The 15974-nt window shown below is 39.7% G+C and overlaps 4 protein-coding genes across 6 annotated transcripts in view; 2 read left to right on the top strand and 2 right to left on the bottom strand.

The window, feature by feature from the left end:
• The window catches only part of LOC126556586 (uncharacterized), a 43340-nt gene extending 41864 nt beyond the window's left edge, over positions 1–1476 (top strand). The window contains exon 7 of the mRNA XM_050211914.1: positions 530–1476. Within this exon, the coding sequence (XP_050067871.1) occupies positions 530–1476 (947 nt within the window). The remainder of the gene's footprint in view (positions 1–529) is intronic.
• The window catches only part of LOC126558058 (carboxypeptidase D), a 195372-nt gene that overhangs the window by 164196 nt on the left and 15202 nt on the right, over positions 1–15974 (bottom strand). The window lies entirely within an intron of this gene.
• Positions 2803–3876, bottom strand: LOC126567219 (probable 39S ribosomal protein L45, mitochondrial). Its single transcript, XM_050223451.1, has 2 exons — positions 3829–3876; positions 2803–3765 (listed from the first exon to the last, which is right to left on the bottom strand). Exons 1-2 carry the CDS (start codon positions 3874–3876, stop codon positions 2803–2805), a joined length of 1011 nt encoding a protein of 336 aa, XP_050079408.1.
• Positions 4575–13925, top strand: LOC126558140 (protein krasavietz). Of its 3 annotated transcripts, XM_050214097.1 has the most exons (11): positions 4575–4696; positions 6583–6628; positions 8098–8169; positions 9847–10020; positions 10114–10214; positions 10524–10662; positions 10985–11289; positions 12172–12279; positions 12636–12855; positions 12944–13066; positions 13855–13925. In XM_050214097.1, the coding sequence occupies exons 3-11, from the start codon at positions 8109–8111 to the stop codon at positions 13875–13877; spliced, it is 1254 nt and encodes a 417-aa protein (XP_050070054.1). In that variant the 5' UTR covers positions 4575–4696; positions 6583–6628; positions 8098–8108; the 3' UTR covers positions 13878–13925. The 3 variants fall into 3 exon arrangements, with proteins under 3 accessions (XP_050070054.1, XP_050070055.1, XP_050070056.1); XM_050214098.1 differs by lacking the exon at positions 6583–6628 and having other exon boundaries at positions 4599–4696; positions 13855–13916; XM_050214099.1 differs by lacking the exons at positions 4575–4696; positions 6583–6628 and adding an exon at positions 7204–7261 and having other exon boundaries at positions 13855–13916.

Here is a 15974-nt window from a genome sequence, read left to right as displayed (position 1 = left end):
GACCTACTAGGTCACGCTGGTCATCGAATGGCTAACTAGACTTATTGATACCGCGTAATTGAAAAGTCCGATGACTGGTGCCGCTGTCGTGATTGGCTGGAACGCATATTTGGTTGGACATTCACTAATAGGCCACACATTATCACATAAAAAAGTGTTAAAATCAGTCCCTTGTTTAAAAAGCATAACTTTTTCATTAAATGTGATTCTAATTATGAGATTTAAAATTTATCGAATTCATACAGTAAAACACATGTCGTTACGACTTCGGTCAATGTTTTTGGTTTTTTTTTTTTTAATTTAAAAATTGCTAGAATAATTTAAAAGTGGGTGATGTATAATTGTGTAATTGCATGTGTTTTCTTTGTTGCATTGAATCGCAAAAACTTATCTGTAGTTTATGTGGATAAAGTAAATAACTACTGTTTCAGTACTTCATCACTACATTTTAATCCCATTTCCCCTTCGCTGAATGTTCGTGTCCTTGCGCATCAACACTAAACATCGTACTCTGCATATATCCTTCCAGACACTACCCTAGTCTTCACCCATGCCAGACCCTTCAACGGTCAACCGTCGGTGGCCGCAACACCCCGCAGCACCATCTCATCCAATTCCGTATCGCACCACCTCGGTGCCGGTGATCATTCCAGCGATTCTAGCACTGCTGCTGACGGTGATCTAACCGCCCTCGGTTGCTGTGATCATCATCCGCCCGAGCTATCTCCCGACAGTTCCCCATCGAGCCATGGCAATCATTTACATCCACTTCACTATCATACGGCAGGAGCGCCCGGCACGACGAATGGCGGTGGTGCGGTCACCGCCACCAGCAATCCCTATCCATTGGTACACTATCCGTCCCATAACCATCATCACCATCTACATCCGCATCATCACCCACACGGACAGCATTATCATCACCATCACCATCATAATGCCGGGACGCGTTACCAAACGGCGACACCGGTCTCCAATGGACTGGATGGGCAAACGGGCACGAGTACGGCAGATAGTCAAAAGGGGCCACCACCTTTACCCCCGAAGCCTAAGATACTGCCGATGAAACCCTCCAACTGGGGTCATCCCGTGGCTGCCTCGTATGCACCGAGTCCACCAGGAACTGGTGGTAATGATATGGCCGGTAGTCTCACACTAAACACCAATGGTACTGCGGGAAATAGTGCCAATCCTACCAGCACGTTAAGTAATCATCACATCGTTGGCAGCAGTAATGGTGGCATCGTTGGGGCATCGGTAGTTGGGAGTAATGGTATTATTGTAAGTTCTTCCGTATCATACAATGATGGGTCGGGTGGTGGAGGTGTTCGGGAAGGAAATCGACGCGCTAGCGGCGGTACAACGGATACTGGCAGTACGACGATTCAGTCCGTATCTTCAACGTCAGGGATTAGTGTGGGTGTCGCACAAGCTCGTAATGTATATTTCGATCAAGGGAATAGCAGTTTCGTGTAGGTAAATAATGGCAGATTGATCACGGTTTTAGCAGATTGTCAGGAGAAACGCTACGTGAGGGTGAAATTAATTTATTCAAAATTTTGTTTGAACAGTTTATAGAATTTTAGCACAATTGTGGGGTTACGATTCGACAGAGTCGGCGTGATATGTGGTGTGTGATGTTAATGATTTTGCCACGAAAGTATATGATTCCTTTTTTTGTCTTTGTTGTAAATAGTCATCAACGCAAGGCCCTTTGGGCTAGAAGAGTTTAGCATACGACGTTGAAATGATGAAGCCGGAATAAAGATAAATTATTAAATTTTGTAGAAAGTTGGGTTTTAGGTAGTGAGGTCTCCGTCATAGTATTCACAAATTTCTTATCCGAAAGTTCGATTGTACCAAGGCAGCAGATCTCCTCTTTTTCCGTCAACCGATGCTTTGCTGATTCTATCTCGGGCAAGCAAATACTCAATGCAGAGTCTAGGCCCGTTTAAGGAGCTTCATAGCAGAGCCTCGAATTAGGGCCCCGGATGTTCGTGTTAGGGACTCCGTTTAACGAAAGCAGTTCAAACAAACTGGGGCCTCGATATCGCTTGTCTCAATTTAATGGAATGGGTTCTGACACCCATTCCATCCATGGAGGCCCAAACAGCTTGTTCCACTGCTGACTTATTGTTCATCGCATTGATTCTCAATCCAATTCTATGAGCCTTGCGTTTCAGTTGAGTGAACAATTCAAGCAAGGCCCCAATTTATAGTCCAATAATCCGGAGCATTGGAGCTCATATTTTAGTGGATGAACAGGTTTATGAATCTACAGCAATGAACGCAAGTCTACAGAAGATGATTCGGGACAAGATCATGTAGAAATCATATACTATTTTGATATATATCATATATCAAATAGTATCATATACTATTATACTACTCCAGTAATTCGTCCTTGTGAACATTTCTCTACCAGCAGCTGACGTCTGATACCAGTAAGGCTTCCGGACGATTCCAGCTGTTTGATGGTATTGATGACTTCGTCTCTGGAAGACGACAGCACTTCGCCATGCTAGTTGAGTTGAGATAATTGAGTTCGATTTTTTACTCCCGATCCGATCATGCTTATGATCATTTCATGGTCTTTCCCTTTGAGATCCCTTTGAGAAGACCAAATTGCTTTACGAAAGTGTCATCGGTTCCGCTGTAACCAAAATTCCACACTTTTGATTTTCATCCCAATTTAGATCGTACAGATGGTTATAGAGCAGACAGACTGTTAAGTTACGCTTCTTTTATTATCATGATGACTAATAATGCATTCTTTTCAACGCTAACATACCAGCCTCTCTCTTATGCGGTTGCAACTGCTCCACTTTTGGCAGATTCATCGGCCGAAACGACTTCCTTGGTTTCTGCATCCGAATCTACTGCCACCGGTGGTTCATCGTCCACGCGATACGTAATAAATGCGGGAGCTTTCGGTGGCATCCAGTCGGGAATAATCTTTTCGTGTAGCCTCCACACACCGTACTCGTTCGCCAGATGCTTCTCAAACACGACGTACTCGAGACAATCCTTCGGTACCGTTTCGCTGCCATGCATTAACCGGCCGAAACGATCGTAAATGGCCAACGTTTGCTGGCTGTGAAAACGTACCGTCACCTGAGCAAAGACGTTCTCCTTCGTAATGACTTCGGTGCACCGTGCATGGACGACACGTGGAGGCTCGAGGGATTTCAAAAACGACCATCGAATCGTCTTGTCGCTAACATTGTGCATCAGCTCCGGATAGGCGCGCTCCGTAACAATCTCTCGCAGCTTGTACTTATTTTTCTCACATAATGTTTTGTGTGCATCGATGTAAATATCCTGCGCTAAAGTGGCAAACTCGGGCGGCTCGAAGTCTTCATCGTAGTTCCGAATCTTACGGACCGCCATCATCGATTTCGTTTTCTTTTCCAGCTGTTCAATTTTTTGCTTGGCACCTTCGCGCGAGATTGCCGACATGCGTCCGTCGCCTTCTGGCGGTACGTACGGTTCGAAGACACCGCCCGTGCAGCTGATGTAAAATGGGCGCTCCAGCCAGGGCCGGGGTGGAAGAAGACCTCGCTCCTTCATGCGTGTTTTGATCTGTTCCTGCGACAGTTCGTCCGGTTTTTCGTTCATATTCGGTATGTCGATCTTGACGAACTTGGCTTTACGCAATCGTTTCCACTTTGGATCCCAGTGCTTCGTGCGCCGGTGTCGCACTTGCTGCTGATTGATGGCTGTAGCATTTTGGAGGCATGGTGCAAGAAAGCCAACGGATGGGAGCTAAAAAAAGGCGATGGCTTTAAGTATTTTGTGATTTACTGCGTCTCGTTTTGGGGCATTTACCTGCAAAAATTTAATCGCAGAGCGGCTAGCTGAGACAAAAGATGCCATGTTTTTATCGTACAAAATTAACACAGCTGTCAAAATGGATGTGATGATGACAGAACGAGTTACGCATAACAAACAGCAATTCGTCTGTTGTCATTGAAACGTCTGCAAAGGAGATTAAACAGGGATATTATTTCGTGACGTTTATATCACGCTTAAATACAATTTCGATAATCCGAACTGTGCTTTTTTGTTGGGGCAATTAATAGAAAATAGTGAAATCAGCTCCATCACACCGTCAAATGTGAGAACAGCTAATCCTTAAAGTTGTTAGACTATGCGAACGAACAAGCCAAGCAATGACATATTTTTTCCGTTCGTTTTTCCCTTCAAATTCCAAACTTCCGGACTGTATATTGCCAATATAATAGAAATGCTTTGTGCTTTAAAAAAGTTTAAGAATATTCGCATTTTCATAACCTCATCTACCAAATGTTTTAGTGGTTTAATCAAAATAACAGAGAAAAACAATTTTGGACTTGCAATAAATATATTTCGATTCAAAATTTAAAGTAAGGTTTTTATCAATCATCTTTTTGATCATTGTAGACAATCAAGTATTTTTTCATTTTTCCAAAAATAATTTACAAAATCAATCATCCACCGTTATTTTGATTGGACAATCTTTCGAACAGTCATTGGACGGAGACGAGCCCTTTCCCTTGACTGTGCATGCTCGAATGAAACGTCTGACGGTTCGAAAACTGCCCGAGTAGGCAACTTCCGTGTGTACAGTGAACAACACTTTTCTTTCTCCATCGTCAGCGCGTGTGGTGTGATCGTTGTGTTCAGTCAAGTGCTCCGCGAACTATCTAATAAATTTGTAAGTAAAGCCTTCTTTCTAGGGAATTGCCCTCGCGCTCGAGCAAAAGTGTGTTAAGAATTGGAAATAGGAAAATGGAAAATAGAACATGTTAGGCTCTCACACAGCTGTGCTCGAACCACCAAATGGGTTTTTTTTCTTCTAGCGAAAAGTTTGTCCCTGATGATATAGGGTTGGCATTGGAAGGGCAAGTTGGTTGAATCCGTCGCATTTTATGCGAGGATTGTATGGAAATAAGGGAGTGTCGAAGAAGTACGTTGTGTTAATCGGGTTTTCAAGGGTTTTGAAGCGATGCAAATACTCGAATCATCGCTTCTTAAATGATACCGTTTGGTGCGGTTGGTGAGGGTTTAAAGATGGCCACTGCGAGGAATGCGAAATGGCGTTTCACAGGGCAAAGCAGCAGCAGCAGCAACACATCTTCACTTATTTTTCAACGCTTTATATTGTAAAGAGGGATCAGATAGAAAAGAGGAATAACATATTGCACTGAGAATTAAATATTGCTGCGAAAATCGCAGTGAGTAACAAAACATAATTTCGGTAAAACTATTTTCTCCTCTACGTTTGCTTTTGGGAATTCATGCATGAGGTCGATGAAAAATTGTCCCAAACCTTTTGCTAAAGCGCTAGCGCTAGTTGGCTGTCATTTGGTTCGGGTTCGGGGAGCGGATGGAAAATCTTAACCTAACTTTCTGTGCCGATGTGTCATGTTGTATGTGCTGCGTTGAAGTACATAAACCAACCAGCATAGGGAGAGGAGGAGACAGTTCTTCGCCGTCGTCATCATCATCATCGTCATCATAGATCTTACGGGAAAGTCGGCATTGGTCTGTGACGGTGAGAAGCGTGAATTGTGTCTGGAGCATAACCATTATAATGTAGTTATGACGTCTCGGAAGTGCATGGTTGAGATTAGCACATCAATCGCTGCGGGTGTTAAATGGCTAAGCTGAAAAAAATGCTTGTTACTTTGATAAAATCGATGTGTCACAGTCATGATGGCGTGCACGTGTGTCGCTCCTTATCATGCTCTTGAATGAAATACATGCCTGCCTATGTGTGGTGGGTGAGAAAGCGTGAGCTGCATGTAGCGCTCAGCAGAAAAAGCTAGACGGGTTGAGATCGTTCTGGTATACGCGAACCGGTTATTGGCGGTTTAGGTAGCAAATATGTACATAAGTTCAAGATCGGGAATTCCTCCTACGTTGAAACTACAGTCTACTACAATTTCTAGTTGTTTAGTTATGTGTATCTGTATTTCGTTATGTGTGTGCAGTACCATGGCATGCTAAATGGCGTGGAACAAAAGATATTATTTATGCACACAATTCTATGGGGGCTACTGATGGCTGCAAATTAAGCTTGCGAATTGCAATACTGGCACACAAAGAATTGTTTCCATGGATACCAGAACACATAAAAATTTGCAATGATTTTATCATGTGCGCGACAAAAGAACAATGTTTCATTGTGTTTTATTATTTTCTTTTTCTTTTATTTTTTTTGGTAGAAGTAAGTGTCTTCATTTTCATCACACTCCCGCTCACCAAAACCTCCATCGCGCACAGCAACCCCGTAACAAGCCGACAACAAATAGAGAAAATACCACCGCTGCGTTGGGAGACAAAAGAAATTCACATTGCAATAATATAAACCCAACAAAGAAAAGAGCTCATAGATCTAGGAGAGAGATAGAGTGAGACAGAGAGAAGGTTAAGAAAGAAGAGAAATAGAGAATAACACAGACACAGGACAGTCAGCATACTATTTGTTGTGCACATAGTGGTAGCAGCAGGCCGAGCGCGCGTGTAAAAGTTTTGAATTTTTGTTTTCATTTATCTTACTAAACCATTTACACACATCCTCATTTTGTGATTGGATAGATCTCGGGACCCGGCGGCTTCATTTTTGCGGAAAACCAGTAACTAAGTAAGCTTTATTTTATTTATTTTTGTTTTATTTTTTATGTTTAGTGCTTAGTTTTAATAGTCGTATTTCGTGCCTTTGTTGAAGTAAGTCTTGTGCAACCATTTTTCTTTAGATTGATGATTGCCTTCAATGACGCTGATGGATCTATCCATCAGCGGCCACGTGCGTAATCATAGCTTGTTTGGATCGATTGCTAACGATCGATTTGAATGGACGTATCGGTCTGTGCCATATGTTGGGTACTTTTTGCTTAAGCTAGGAATAGAAAAGATAGTCGTGTCTTATGTTAATATTATTAAACTTTTCTCACAAAAGAGTGAAAGAGAAAAAGTAATGTACAGAGGACAGAGAAAAGATTGCAGAAATTATTTGTTTTGTTATTTATTTTTTTTTTTTTGGTTGGCGGCAGGCCCAACGTTATTGTGTGGACTACGTGTGTGGACTGTTTTGCTCTTTGATTTGCCGTATGTGCAGTATCATCTCTTACCTTCGTATTGCCCTTTTTCAGATCAGTTAACGAACCACGTAAACACGCAAGCGACGAGCCAAAAAAGCCAAAGCCACGTCGTAGACGTCGTCGTCAGGGGAACAGAGAAATTGAAAATTTGATTTTCGTGGTAGAAGAAAACACGGGTAAGATACTTTTGCCAAACAGGCAGATTTGTTACGACCACGCATTGTGTGAATCGATTACCCCTGTTTATCTTGTCCCGCTGAACGGTATGAAGCGCATACAAGCTCACAAATTTGTTGGTTGTACACTTTGGTCTTAGCAGCCTGTGCGCGGACATCATTCCACCACCATCACTTGTTTTTGTTTACGTTTGAAATCATTTTTGTTGGTTGCACCATCAATACTGCACTTGTTTTAATTTTATTCTTTTATTAAAAAAGTCTTCATTTGTTCCCAAATGGTTACAGTGTCCTACTGTTGGTATATTGATTTGTCTAATCTTATTTACGTATTTTCATTGAAATTTATTTAAGAAGTTTATTTTCTTGTTTTGCAACGCCACTGTTGCTGGTCACGAGTAGAGCGTTCGTAAACAGGAAGTCTGTATATTTGTCTCTATTTCAATGAGGTAAACTTTACAAGGACATCCTCTACAATGCTCATGGCCTCGCGCGCTGCTTTGACTTTGGTCGGTGGGTTTATTTAGGTCATGGGTAATGGACGGTGGGGCGTACACGTATTATTTCATTAAAGCAATCCTTTTTACCTTCGTGGGGCTTTAATTGTTGAAAAATATATTTTTAACAACGTAGCAATGTTCTTCAAATGTTAACTGTTTTGCCAATGAGTGAAGGGAACAATATAGAGAAATGTGATAATAATTTAACATAGACACATTATTAATTGCTAGTGAGGGTAAAACGTACTGAAATAACCCTATACAAACAAAAATGTATTTAAATTTTTGTAACACATTTATTTAAAATCTCACTTATCTTCTTACTTTGTTTTCCAGTAATTTGTTGTATGAGTCAGAAAGCCGAAAGACCAGTACTATCAGGTCAACGAATTAAGACCAGGAAAAGGGGTAAGTTGAACAATGACTAAATATCAATGTTCTTTTGCATTTTTTCGATTCTTAAACCATTCCATACAATACTAATAGGTGGTAAGAAATTGTATGCTTCACCTATTGAGCAGTTATGGTAAAGGAAAAATGATTTTCCATTTGCGTACGTACTCGTATCGTTTGTTGAGTATGTTGTTGGAACCTGTTTCCACGGATGGAGTTTATCAAACATCAACATGTGCAGAAAAAACGAAAAAATAAAACAAGCTTAAAATTATTTTGTTGTTTACACCTGAAGTTACACTGACTCATCGCTCCTCAAGAATGCGTAAAACACATGTCTCTGTCCCTTCTCTCAATATTTTAACCGCCAAAAGTAAAAGATATATAGACAAGCATTTGATAAAATATTTATTTATTTATTTACATTTGAATATTACGGTCCAGTGCCGTATTGTCAACACCGTTATTTGAAAAAATATACTATTCAAAAAAACATAAATACATTACGAAAATGCGCATCACAATTAGAACCTACTTTTGCTGATTTATTCGCTTCCATCTGTAGGTGTCGAAATGATGCTAAAGAATATTCCATCTTGCTGGCTATTAAATGCATCTATTCATTCCATTTTGTCGGATGCACACCGGCTAGCAAGAACATTTCAAAATACTAAAGTTTTGTTGATGTAATTATTTCGAAATGCTGTTAAGTCGTTTATCAAATACGCACATTAGTTAGTAGAACCAAGTACTAACACTACTGCCTTGTTATATTTGGTGGGAAATCGTGTGCAAGAGAATGGTCAGAGATAGTGCTTCAGTAAATGTCTTCGGATCTCTGAAGCATTTACTTGCCTTTTGTGTGATCTGAGACAAATAGGAACAAATCAGTATTATGGTGCAACAAAGTAGATAAATGCTTGTAGCAAGATAATTGTCGTGTATGCTAAGAATGCGTGGCCTAAGGAATTTTTTGGCAGTACAATCTTATAATGTGCTGGTGTGATATTTTTTTTTTCTGAACTTTCTATCTACTTTTATCAGTATAGTTGAAACTGTTTTCGCATTTCTTACCGAATCTTTTATGGAAAATACATTTTACGAAAAGATTGTATAGATTTTAAGTACACAGTCGCCAGCCAGAAGCAAGATGCTGTCGTAATCTGTTTATGGATAATAAATATAAAACGACTGTAATATCAATATTGGCTTCGGCTTAGCTATGTTACGCAAAGTAAAATATTTCCAATACTTGTCGTAACACGCAGCCTGGCTACAATACGAAATATTTAACCAAGGATTAAAGATAAATTAGAACAGCTAAGGTTTTGTGATATATCATTCTGGGAGCAAGCTTCCATTCCTTATCGCCAAAAATGGATGAAAAAGTCGTCTAATTATTCTTGAAGAATTTTGATGCGATAACGTAACACAGTCGCCAGCCAGAAGCAAGATGCTGTTCTCATCTGTTTGTGGTTAATAAATATAAAATGACTGTAATATCAATATTGGCTTCGGCTTAGCTATGTTACGCAAAGTCAAATCTTTCCAATACTTGTCGTAACACGCAGCCTGGCTACAAAACTAAGCAAAATAAGTATTATACGCACAAAAAATAAAAAAAAGCTGATCACGTTTACAAAGCCATCCATACTGATGCGTGCGTTTTCTTTGAACTATTTTTTTTTTCAGATGAAAGAGAGAAGAATGACCCCACGGGATTCCGTGACGCGGTCATTGCAGGTCTCGAAGCAGCTGAAGATCTAGAGCAAATTTACAAGTACCTTGACAGCGCTGGTAATAAACTCGACTATCGTCGCTACGGCGAAGTTTTATTCGATATCTTAATTGCTGGTGGATTACTCGGTAAGTGGCGTGGTGGCATGTGTAGTTGTGTAGAAAAGCGACTGTCAATTGACATAAGCAATTGTGTTTTTGCTTTCATTTATTGTGTTACAGTTCCCGGAGGATCTATCTCGCAGGATGGCGAGAAACCACGTACCGATCGCTGTATATTCGCAGCATCGGAAGACATGGAATCGATGCGGAACCATGAGCAGGTATGTGTGCTGTTAATGTATTTTTTGCTCGTACGAGAGCCAGTACCGTTGGCACCCTTCGTTTAGTTATAACTGAATGTTGAAGAGCTCTGGCTCTCTCCCCACAGTATTACGTTCGTAGATAAGTGTGCCAGATCGAAAAAAGGAATCCGTTTGCTTGAGATGCGTTTTCTGTTATTTGTAAAGCGTAATCTTTTCTAGTTTTCCAACATCTTTTTTTTTACGAGAAACAATAATTCGTCAAAAAAATTTAAAAGTATACTATAAACTAACGTAACAACATTTAATATTTTTCTCTTTTTGTTGTAGATCTTTATACGGCTTATGCGTCGATACAAGTATCTCGAGAAAATGTTTGAGGAGGAAATGAAGAAGATTTTGATCTTCATTAAGGGTTTTACTCCACTCGAACGGATCAAGCTCGCTCGCATGACGGCTTTGTGGATGGGTAAGTTTCTTCTTACACACATGTGATTACATATTTATAAGTATTGCACAACATTGTAGCTTGTGTTCGGCACCAAGGATCATGTAACTGGAGGTCGTGCAAATGTATCACGCCGAAGGTGGTTTTATTATACAACAAAGTGCCTACATTAAATTAACAAAAATGGTTCATTTTGCTTGCGCTATTACCTGTCTTGAGAACTATGCTCTGTGACTTTTAGCGTCAATGAGAACTATTACAATATACAATAACAATTAAAATAGAACAATGTGTGTTAATGAAAATGGTTTTGTCTCTTTCATTTACTTCCTTCTGTATACAGCTAATGGTTCCATTCCACCGCAAGTGCTGAACGTGCTGAACAATGAACACCTGACGAAGGACGGGATAGCGCTGGAATTTCTGCTGGAGGTGTTCATCACCTTCAAGCAGGAAAAAGGCGGCAATGCGCCGTTGGTGGCGGCTCTACGCAAGGGCGGTCTCGACAACCGCCTAATGGATTTTCTGCCTATGAACAAGCGCAACGAGGACTACCTCAAGACGGTGCTTGTCGAGAAGGATCTGGCCGAAATTTTCAAGCTCCACATGGCTCAGGCGAGTCAGGAAGCGAAGCGAGAACTAACACAGGTACGTGCGAAGAAGAGGCATGTTTTGATTTTTGATTTAATTGATTTGAAAAGATTTGCAACTACTGTAAATCGTTTACTGGATACGCACATTAGTTAGTAGAACCAAATACTAACACTACTGCCTTGTTATATTTGGTGGGAAATCGTGTGCAAGAGAATGGTCAGAGATAGTGCTTCAGTAAATGTCTTCGGATCTCTGAAGCATTTACTTGCCTTTTGTGTGATCTGCTACAGAACAGAAAAATACAGATAATACAGCGATACAGATAATAATAATTGTTGAAGGCAGCGATTAAGAATCAATATATTTAAAAAAAATTGTTAGAAGAAACCAAGATAATAATTCATTATTTTAGTTTAATATCAATTACAATTTACAACTTCAACAATTCTATTCCACATCTTATTTTTGTCAATAACTCCACTCGCCACACATGGCCACTCCCTAAAATATGGCCAAGAATTCATATTGTTATATGGAAATGGTCATGGATGATTTGAGAAATTTGAATTACTAGTGTGAGAAATGTGGTACGTTAACACAAATATTCCAACTCTGGCACGATAATCCGATGTGTCGAGAACTGATGATATAATATACTAAAACGCTTCCAGGACAAGTATTGTACCGTTGGTCGACATGTTTTCTGTGACCAGTGATACAAAAACTGCTCCTAATTTGGAGTATTAATATATTCCTGGTAGAATAAAAATCATTAAATCGTACTGCGTTCGATGAACAAAAATAAGTTTGTCAAATGCGTCTTGATTTAAGACATTATGTCTCGACTCTAAGAGCTCTTAGTTTAATGTAGAAAAATGGACGTTTATATTCACTTTATTACAATCTTCTTGATTATGATTTTATTTCGTTTTACAGCTGCTAGTTGATGATATTAACGATAACAAGACAATTAAGGATATTATCGCCGACGCGAAGGAAATGTCGACGAAATCAAACATTCCCGAGCATGAAGTAGTTGGTCTCGTAAGTATCTGTTTCGATGTTTAAAAATGTTTTCTTTTTTTTGTCGTGTGTTGATTCTTTTTTTTTCCTTTATGTGTGTATGTGGCACCAAGACAAATCCACTAACAGCGGATCCCAAACCGCCTAGTGGTTCCAATCGGTTAGCCAGAGTAAAATGTCCTTCAAGAGAGTGTTCTGTGGGGTATTTTCCGTTGTGGATCGAAGTCTTTTTTTTTTTCTTAAAAAGGCTTTGTGAAGGATTATATCTCAAACACATTTTTGGAACATAAGCTTAACGTGTTTAAGCAAAGTTTGTTTTTCAAGTTTTTTAAAGATACTGATGAATTTCTTTTGTTTTTGTCCTTTTGTTACTGTAGATTTGGTCTACCGTTATGTCACTAGCCGAATGGAACAAGAAGGAAGAACTGGTCGCGGAGCAAGCACTGAAACATCTGCGCACCTACACGCCGCTGTTCGAAGCGTTCACCACCACGGACCGATCGGAGATGGTATTGCTGCTGAAGGTGCAAGAGTTTTGCTACGAAAACATGAACTTTATGAAAGCTTTTTCGAAGATCGTTTTGCTTTTCTACAAAAGTAAGCATCATCTCCAGGCCCAATCATTCTAGCTTTACCTGTTTAGTGCAAGCGTGATAATTTATAATTATCCTCTAACCTTTTCCAGCCGAAGTCATCACGGAAGATTCGATCCTGAAATGGTACAAGGAGGGCCATTCTAACAAGGGAAAAATGCACTTCTTGGAACAGATGAAAAAATTCATTGAGTGGTTGCAAAACGCTGAAGAAGGTATGTTGTGCAATATGATCGTTTTGTGTTGTTACGTATTATACAGTGTCGAAAAAGAATGCAACACCATCAACCAATTGTCCGGCTGCTATTGCTATGAAATTACAGTCGTCTCCTTCAAATTTTTATCCAGGAGAAGTCAGGAGATTTTGTCTTGAAGGCATGAATTGTTGACAGTGCGCATCATTTTTACCTGCCTTAGAGGCAAAATATAGTGCCAAGGCCCGTATCGTGGATGAAGGACCTTCCTTCCTTGGAGAGGACAGCATGTATGTTTTCTCCTAAAAATATGTTTTCTCCTGATTTCTACCTGATTTTTTCATGGCTTAAACAGCTACTATGTGACGCCGGTCACTGGATTAGACTTTCTGGTAACACGTAGTTGGGTAGTCAGTCCTCACTACGAGGCAACGGCCCCAGGTGAATCCCTGGATGGGATTCGCCTGATTTGACAAATCCAAATAGAGCGTTGCTTTCATCGCAATAGAATAGAGCATTCTACAAGAAAAAAGATGAGAGTGCACGTTTTAACATTCTAATGGACAGAAAAATGTAGATGCAAAAAACCGAATTTTTAATTTCATTTGAATCTAGGTATCGATCTTTGCATTGAAGGAACTGAAAGTTGTTTGTTTCTTTCCTCAAAAGCAAATAATACAAGTTGGTGGTGTTATTTTTTTAAACAATGGATAGCTTTGCTCTCTCTGTATGGTGTGGCTTTAATTGAAATTAAATTCCCTGTTTGTTAAAAAAAAATAATCCATTTTGTTTCTTTCCTATTATTCCAGAGAGTGAATCTGAGGAAGACTAAATCATAATCATCTTGTTTCTCTCCCCGTGTTTGGATACTCTTCTCTACGCCACCAACACCCGATCGATCAACATAAAAAAACCATCTCACCACTGCTGGTCGCGTTCTTCTATAGTAAAACCAAGACGATTATGTATGTGTGTGTGTGCGTGTGCATCTGTGTCACCCCACCAGTATCCAATCGTCTTGAACGCGCTACAAACAGCACAACATATTCTCATTTTACCCGTTACATTTTATTAGAACAATGGAATATAGAACGAAGAAGGGGTGAAATTCCCTGATCCCCGCTGTGTACCGTGTAAGGGGGAGACACTAGGAGAACAGATGATAAATATAACAAAAAAACATGGTTTAAAGGGAAATGTTAATCTGTGAGTTGATGCGGTTAGCAGAGTGTGCTTACTGTATTTATTTTCGTTTTTCCATCCATCCGTTATACTCGAGTTATATTCGTTGATTTTATTTTAAAGCAGAAAGAATATGGTTTTTTTAGTGTTTGTGCATCAATCATCCCCGCTGTTATCGTTTTAGTAGTGTGGTGATGGTTCCGTTATGTGGAGTATCCAGCAAGTAAGCAAAATTGGCAACAAAAGCATGCAGCAGAAAAGTAAAGCGAATATAACATATTACAGTAAAAAATCCATAAAAGTGTGCATGTAATGTTTATTTATTTTTCACATGTCTTCATTTTATTCATACTCATCGCCCTTCAACCTTTGCAAAATATCCGGCTTTACCGGAGCCTTCTAAAACTTTCGAGGGTACAATGGTTTGAACAAGAAAGAGAAGGCGTCAAAATTAGCCTAAAATAAATTTCAAAAATGGCCAGAGAAGTATAATATATCGTCTACAACTCATCATCAGCCTTACCAGGAAGAGAAATACCATTTGATTGATTTTGTAGCAACTTTTTGTCTACGAGAAGTTTCCTAAGAGGAAAAAGTTACATTGAACAACTGGAACAACGAATAAACAAGAACATTAGATTTGTTTTCTTAATCTCATTTTGGCTTCTCTGTTAAATGTAGAGAAAAAAAGGAAATGTTCATCGAGAGTTGATTGTTTCGCCAAACATGACATTGATGCTGTGCGAAACATCTGAAAGATCATACAAAAACATACGGTCGATTGATTGATTATCAACTAGGACCATCAGTAGTTGAAATCAGATACATTTGACGTAACGTATTGGGTTTCACTATTGTCGGAACAATTGAAGAAGAATTATAAAATCAATCCCAAAGGTATCGTGACTAGACGAAGTAACAACCAAACCAATCCAATGATTGATCCTTCATCTGTTTACAATTGGCCGCCCGACGTGTGGATGCAAACAAGCAAGTGACCATCGATTTTCCGGAGTCTTCCAAAACCGCACTTAATCCATACTTCCGTCAGAGAGGAAGCAAAGACAAAGGCGCAGAAGAGACGATGATGGCCACAACGCTTTATCTACCTCTCTTTGATAAAATGTAAACGAAACGCGATTCAGTTCTGCAAAGTGCAAGGAAGTCAAGTGTGGAATGAAAGAAGAAATAGTGGAAGAAAAAACAATCCAAAAGGGAAGAAAAATTGTAAAGCGAAATAAAAAGGTCCACTGCTTAATGAACACACTCACTTACTGTTGGTGGTAGCGCAAAGGAATAAACAAAACGTTTGAGAAAAGATAAGACGAAATCATGTCGGGGTTTTCTTTCTTTGCGAATGTTATTTACTGTTGTTCTCTACTCCTCACATCGACACTACACACGCTTATCAATGTCGGATACAACACACTTCGCTCCGACCGCTTCCGTCCATCACTGCTTTCCGTTTTCGTACCTTTGATGTCTTCTCGAAAATTCACATGCAACGAATTTTGAAGTTAATGTCAGCATCAACGACAAGACAAAAGTTAAAATGCACAACATGTTGCTGGATTTACAATCGGTCGTATTAAGACGGATGATCCTGGGACTGGGGGATTGTGTACAGAATACTCAATCCCCCAGTAGAGATTAGGTGTAGCAGTGATGTAGTCTGCTTAGGTTGATCAGGTGAAGTGAACTGGCGCCTGATCTATACTCTTTCTAATGTTGCAATAGCCAATGACAC

The sequence above is a fragment of the Anopheles maculipalpis genome, chromosome 2RL (assembly GCF_943734695.1).
Source record: "Anopheles maculipalpis chromosome 2RL, idAnoMacuDA_375_x, whole genome shotgun sequence".
NCBI classification, from domain to species: domain Eukaryota; kingdom Metazoa; phylum Arthropoda; class Insecta; order Diptera; family Culicidae; genus Anopheles; species Anopheles maculipalpis.
This window is presented reverse-complemented; position numbering and strand designations above follow the sequence as displayed.

Bases quoted from the DNA above. Each gene is read 5' to 3' on its own strand.
- LOC126567219 (XM_050223451.1), bottom strand. From the start codon at position 3,876: ATGGCATCTTTTGTCTCAGCTAGCCGCTCTGCGATTAAATTTTTGCAG. The intron at 3,766-3,828 runs GTAAATGCCCCA...GCCTTTTTTTAG, and splicing joins CTGCGATTAAATTTTTGCAG to CTCCCATCCGTTGGCTTTCT.
- LOC126558140 (XM_050214097.1), top strand. From the start codon at position 8,109: ATGAGTCAGAAAGCCGAAAGACCAGTACTATCAGGTCAACGAATTAAG. The intron at 10,663-10,984 runs GTAAGTTTCTTC...TTCTGTATACAG, and splicing joins CATGACGGCTTTGTGGATGG to CTAATGGTTCCATTCCACCG. The intron at 11,290-12,171 runs GTACGTGCGAAG...TTCGTTTTACAG, and splicing joins CGAAGCGAGAACTAACACAG to CTGCTAGTTGATGATATTAA.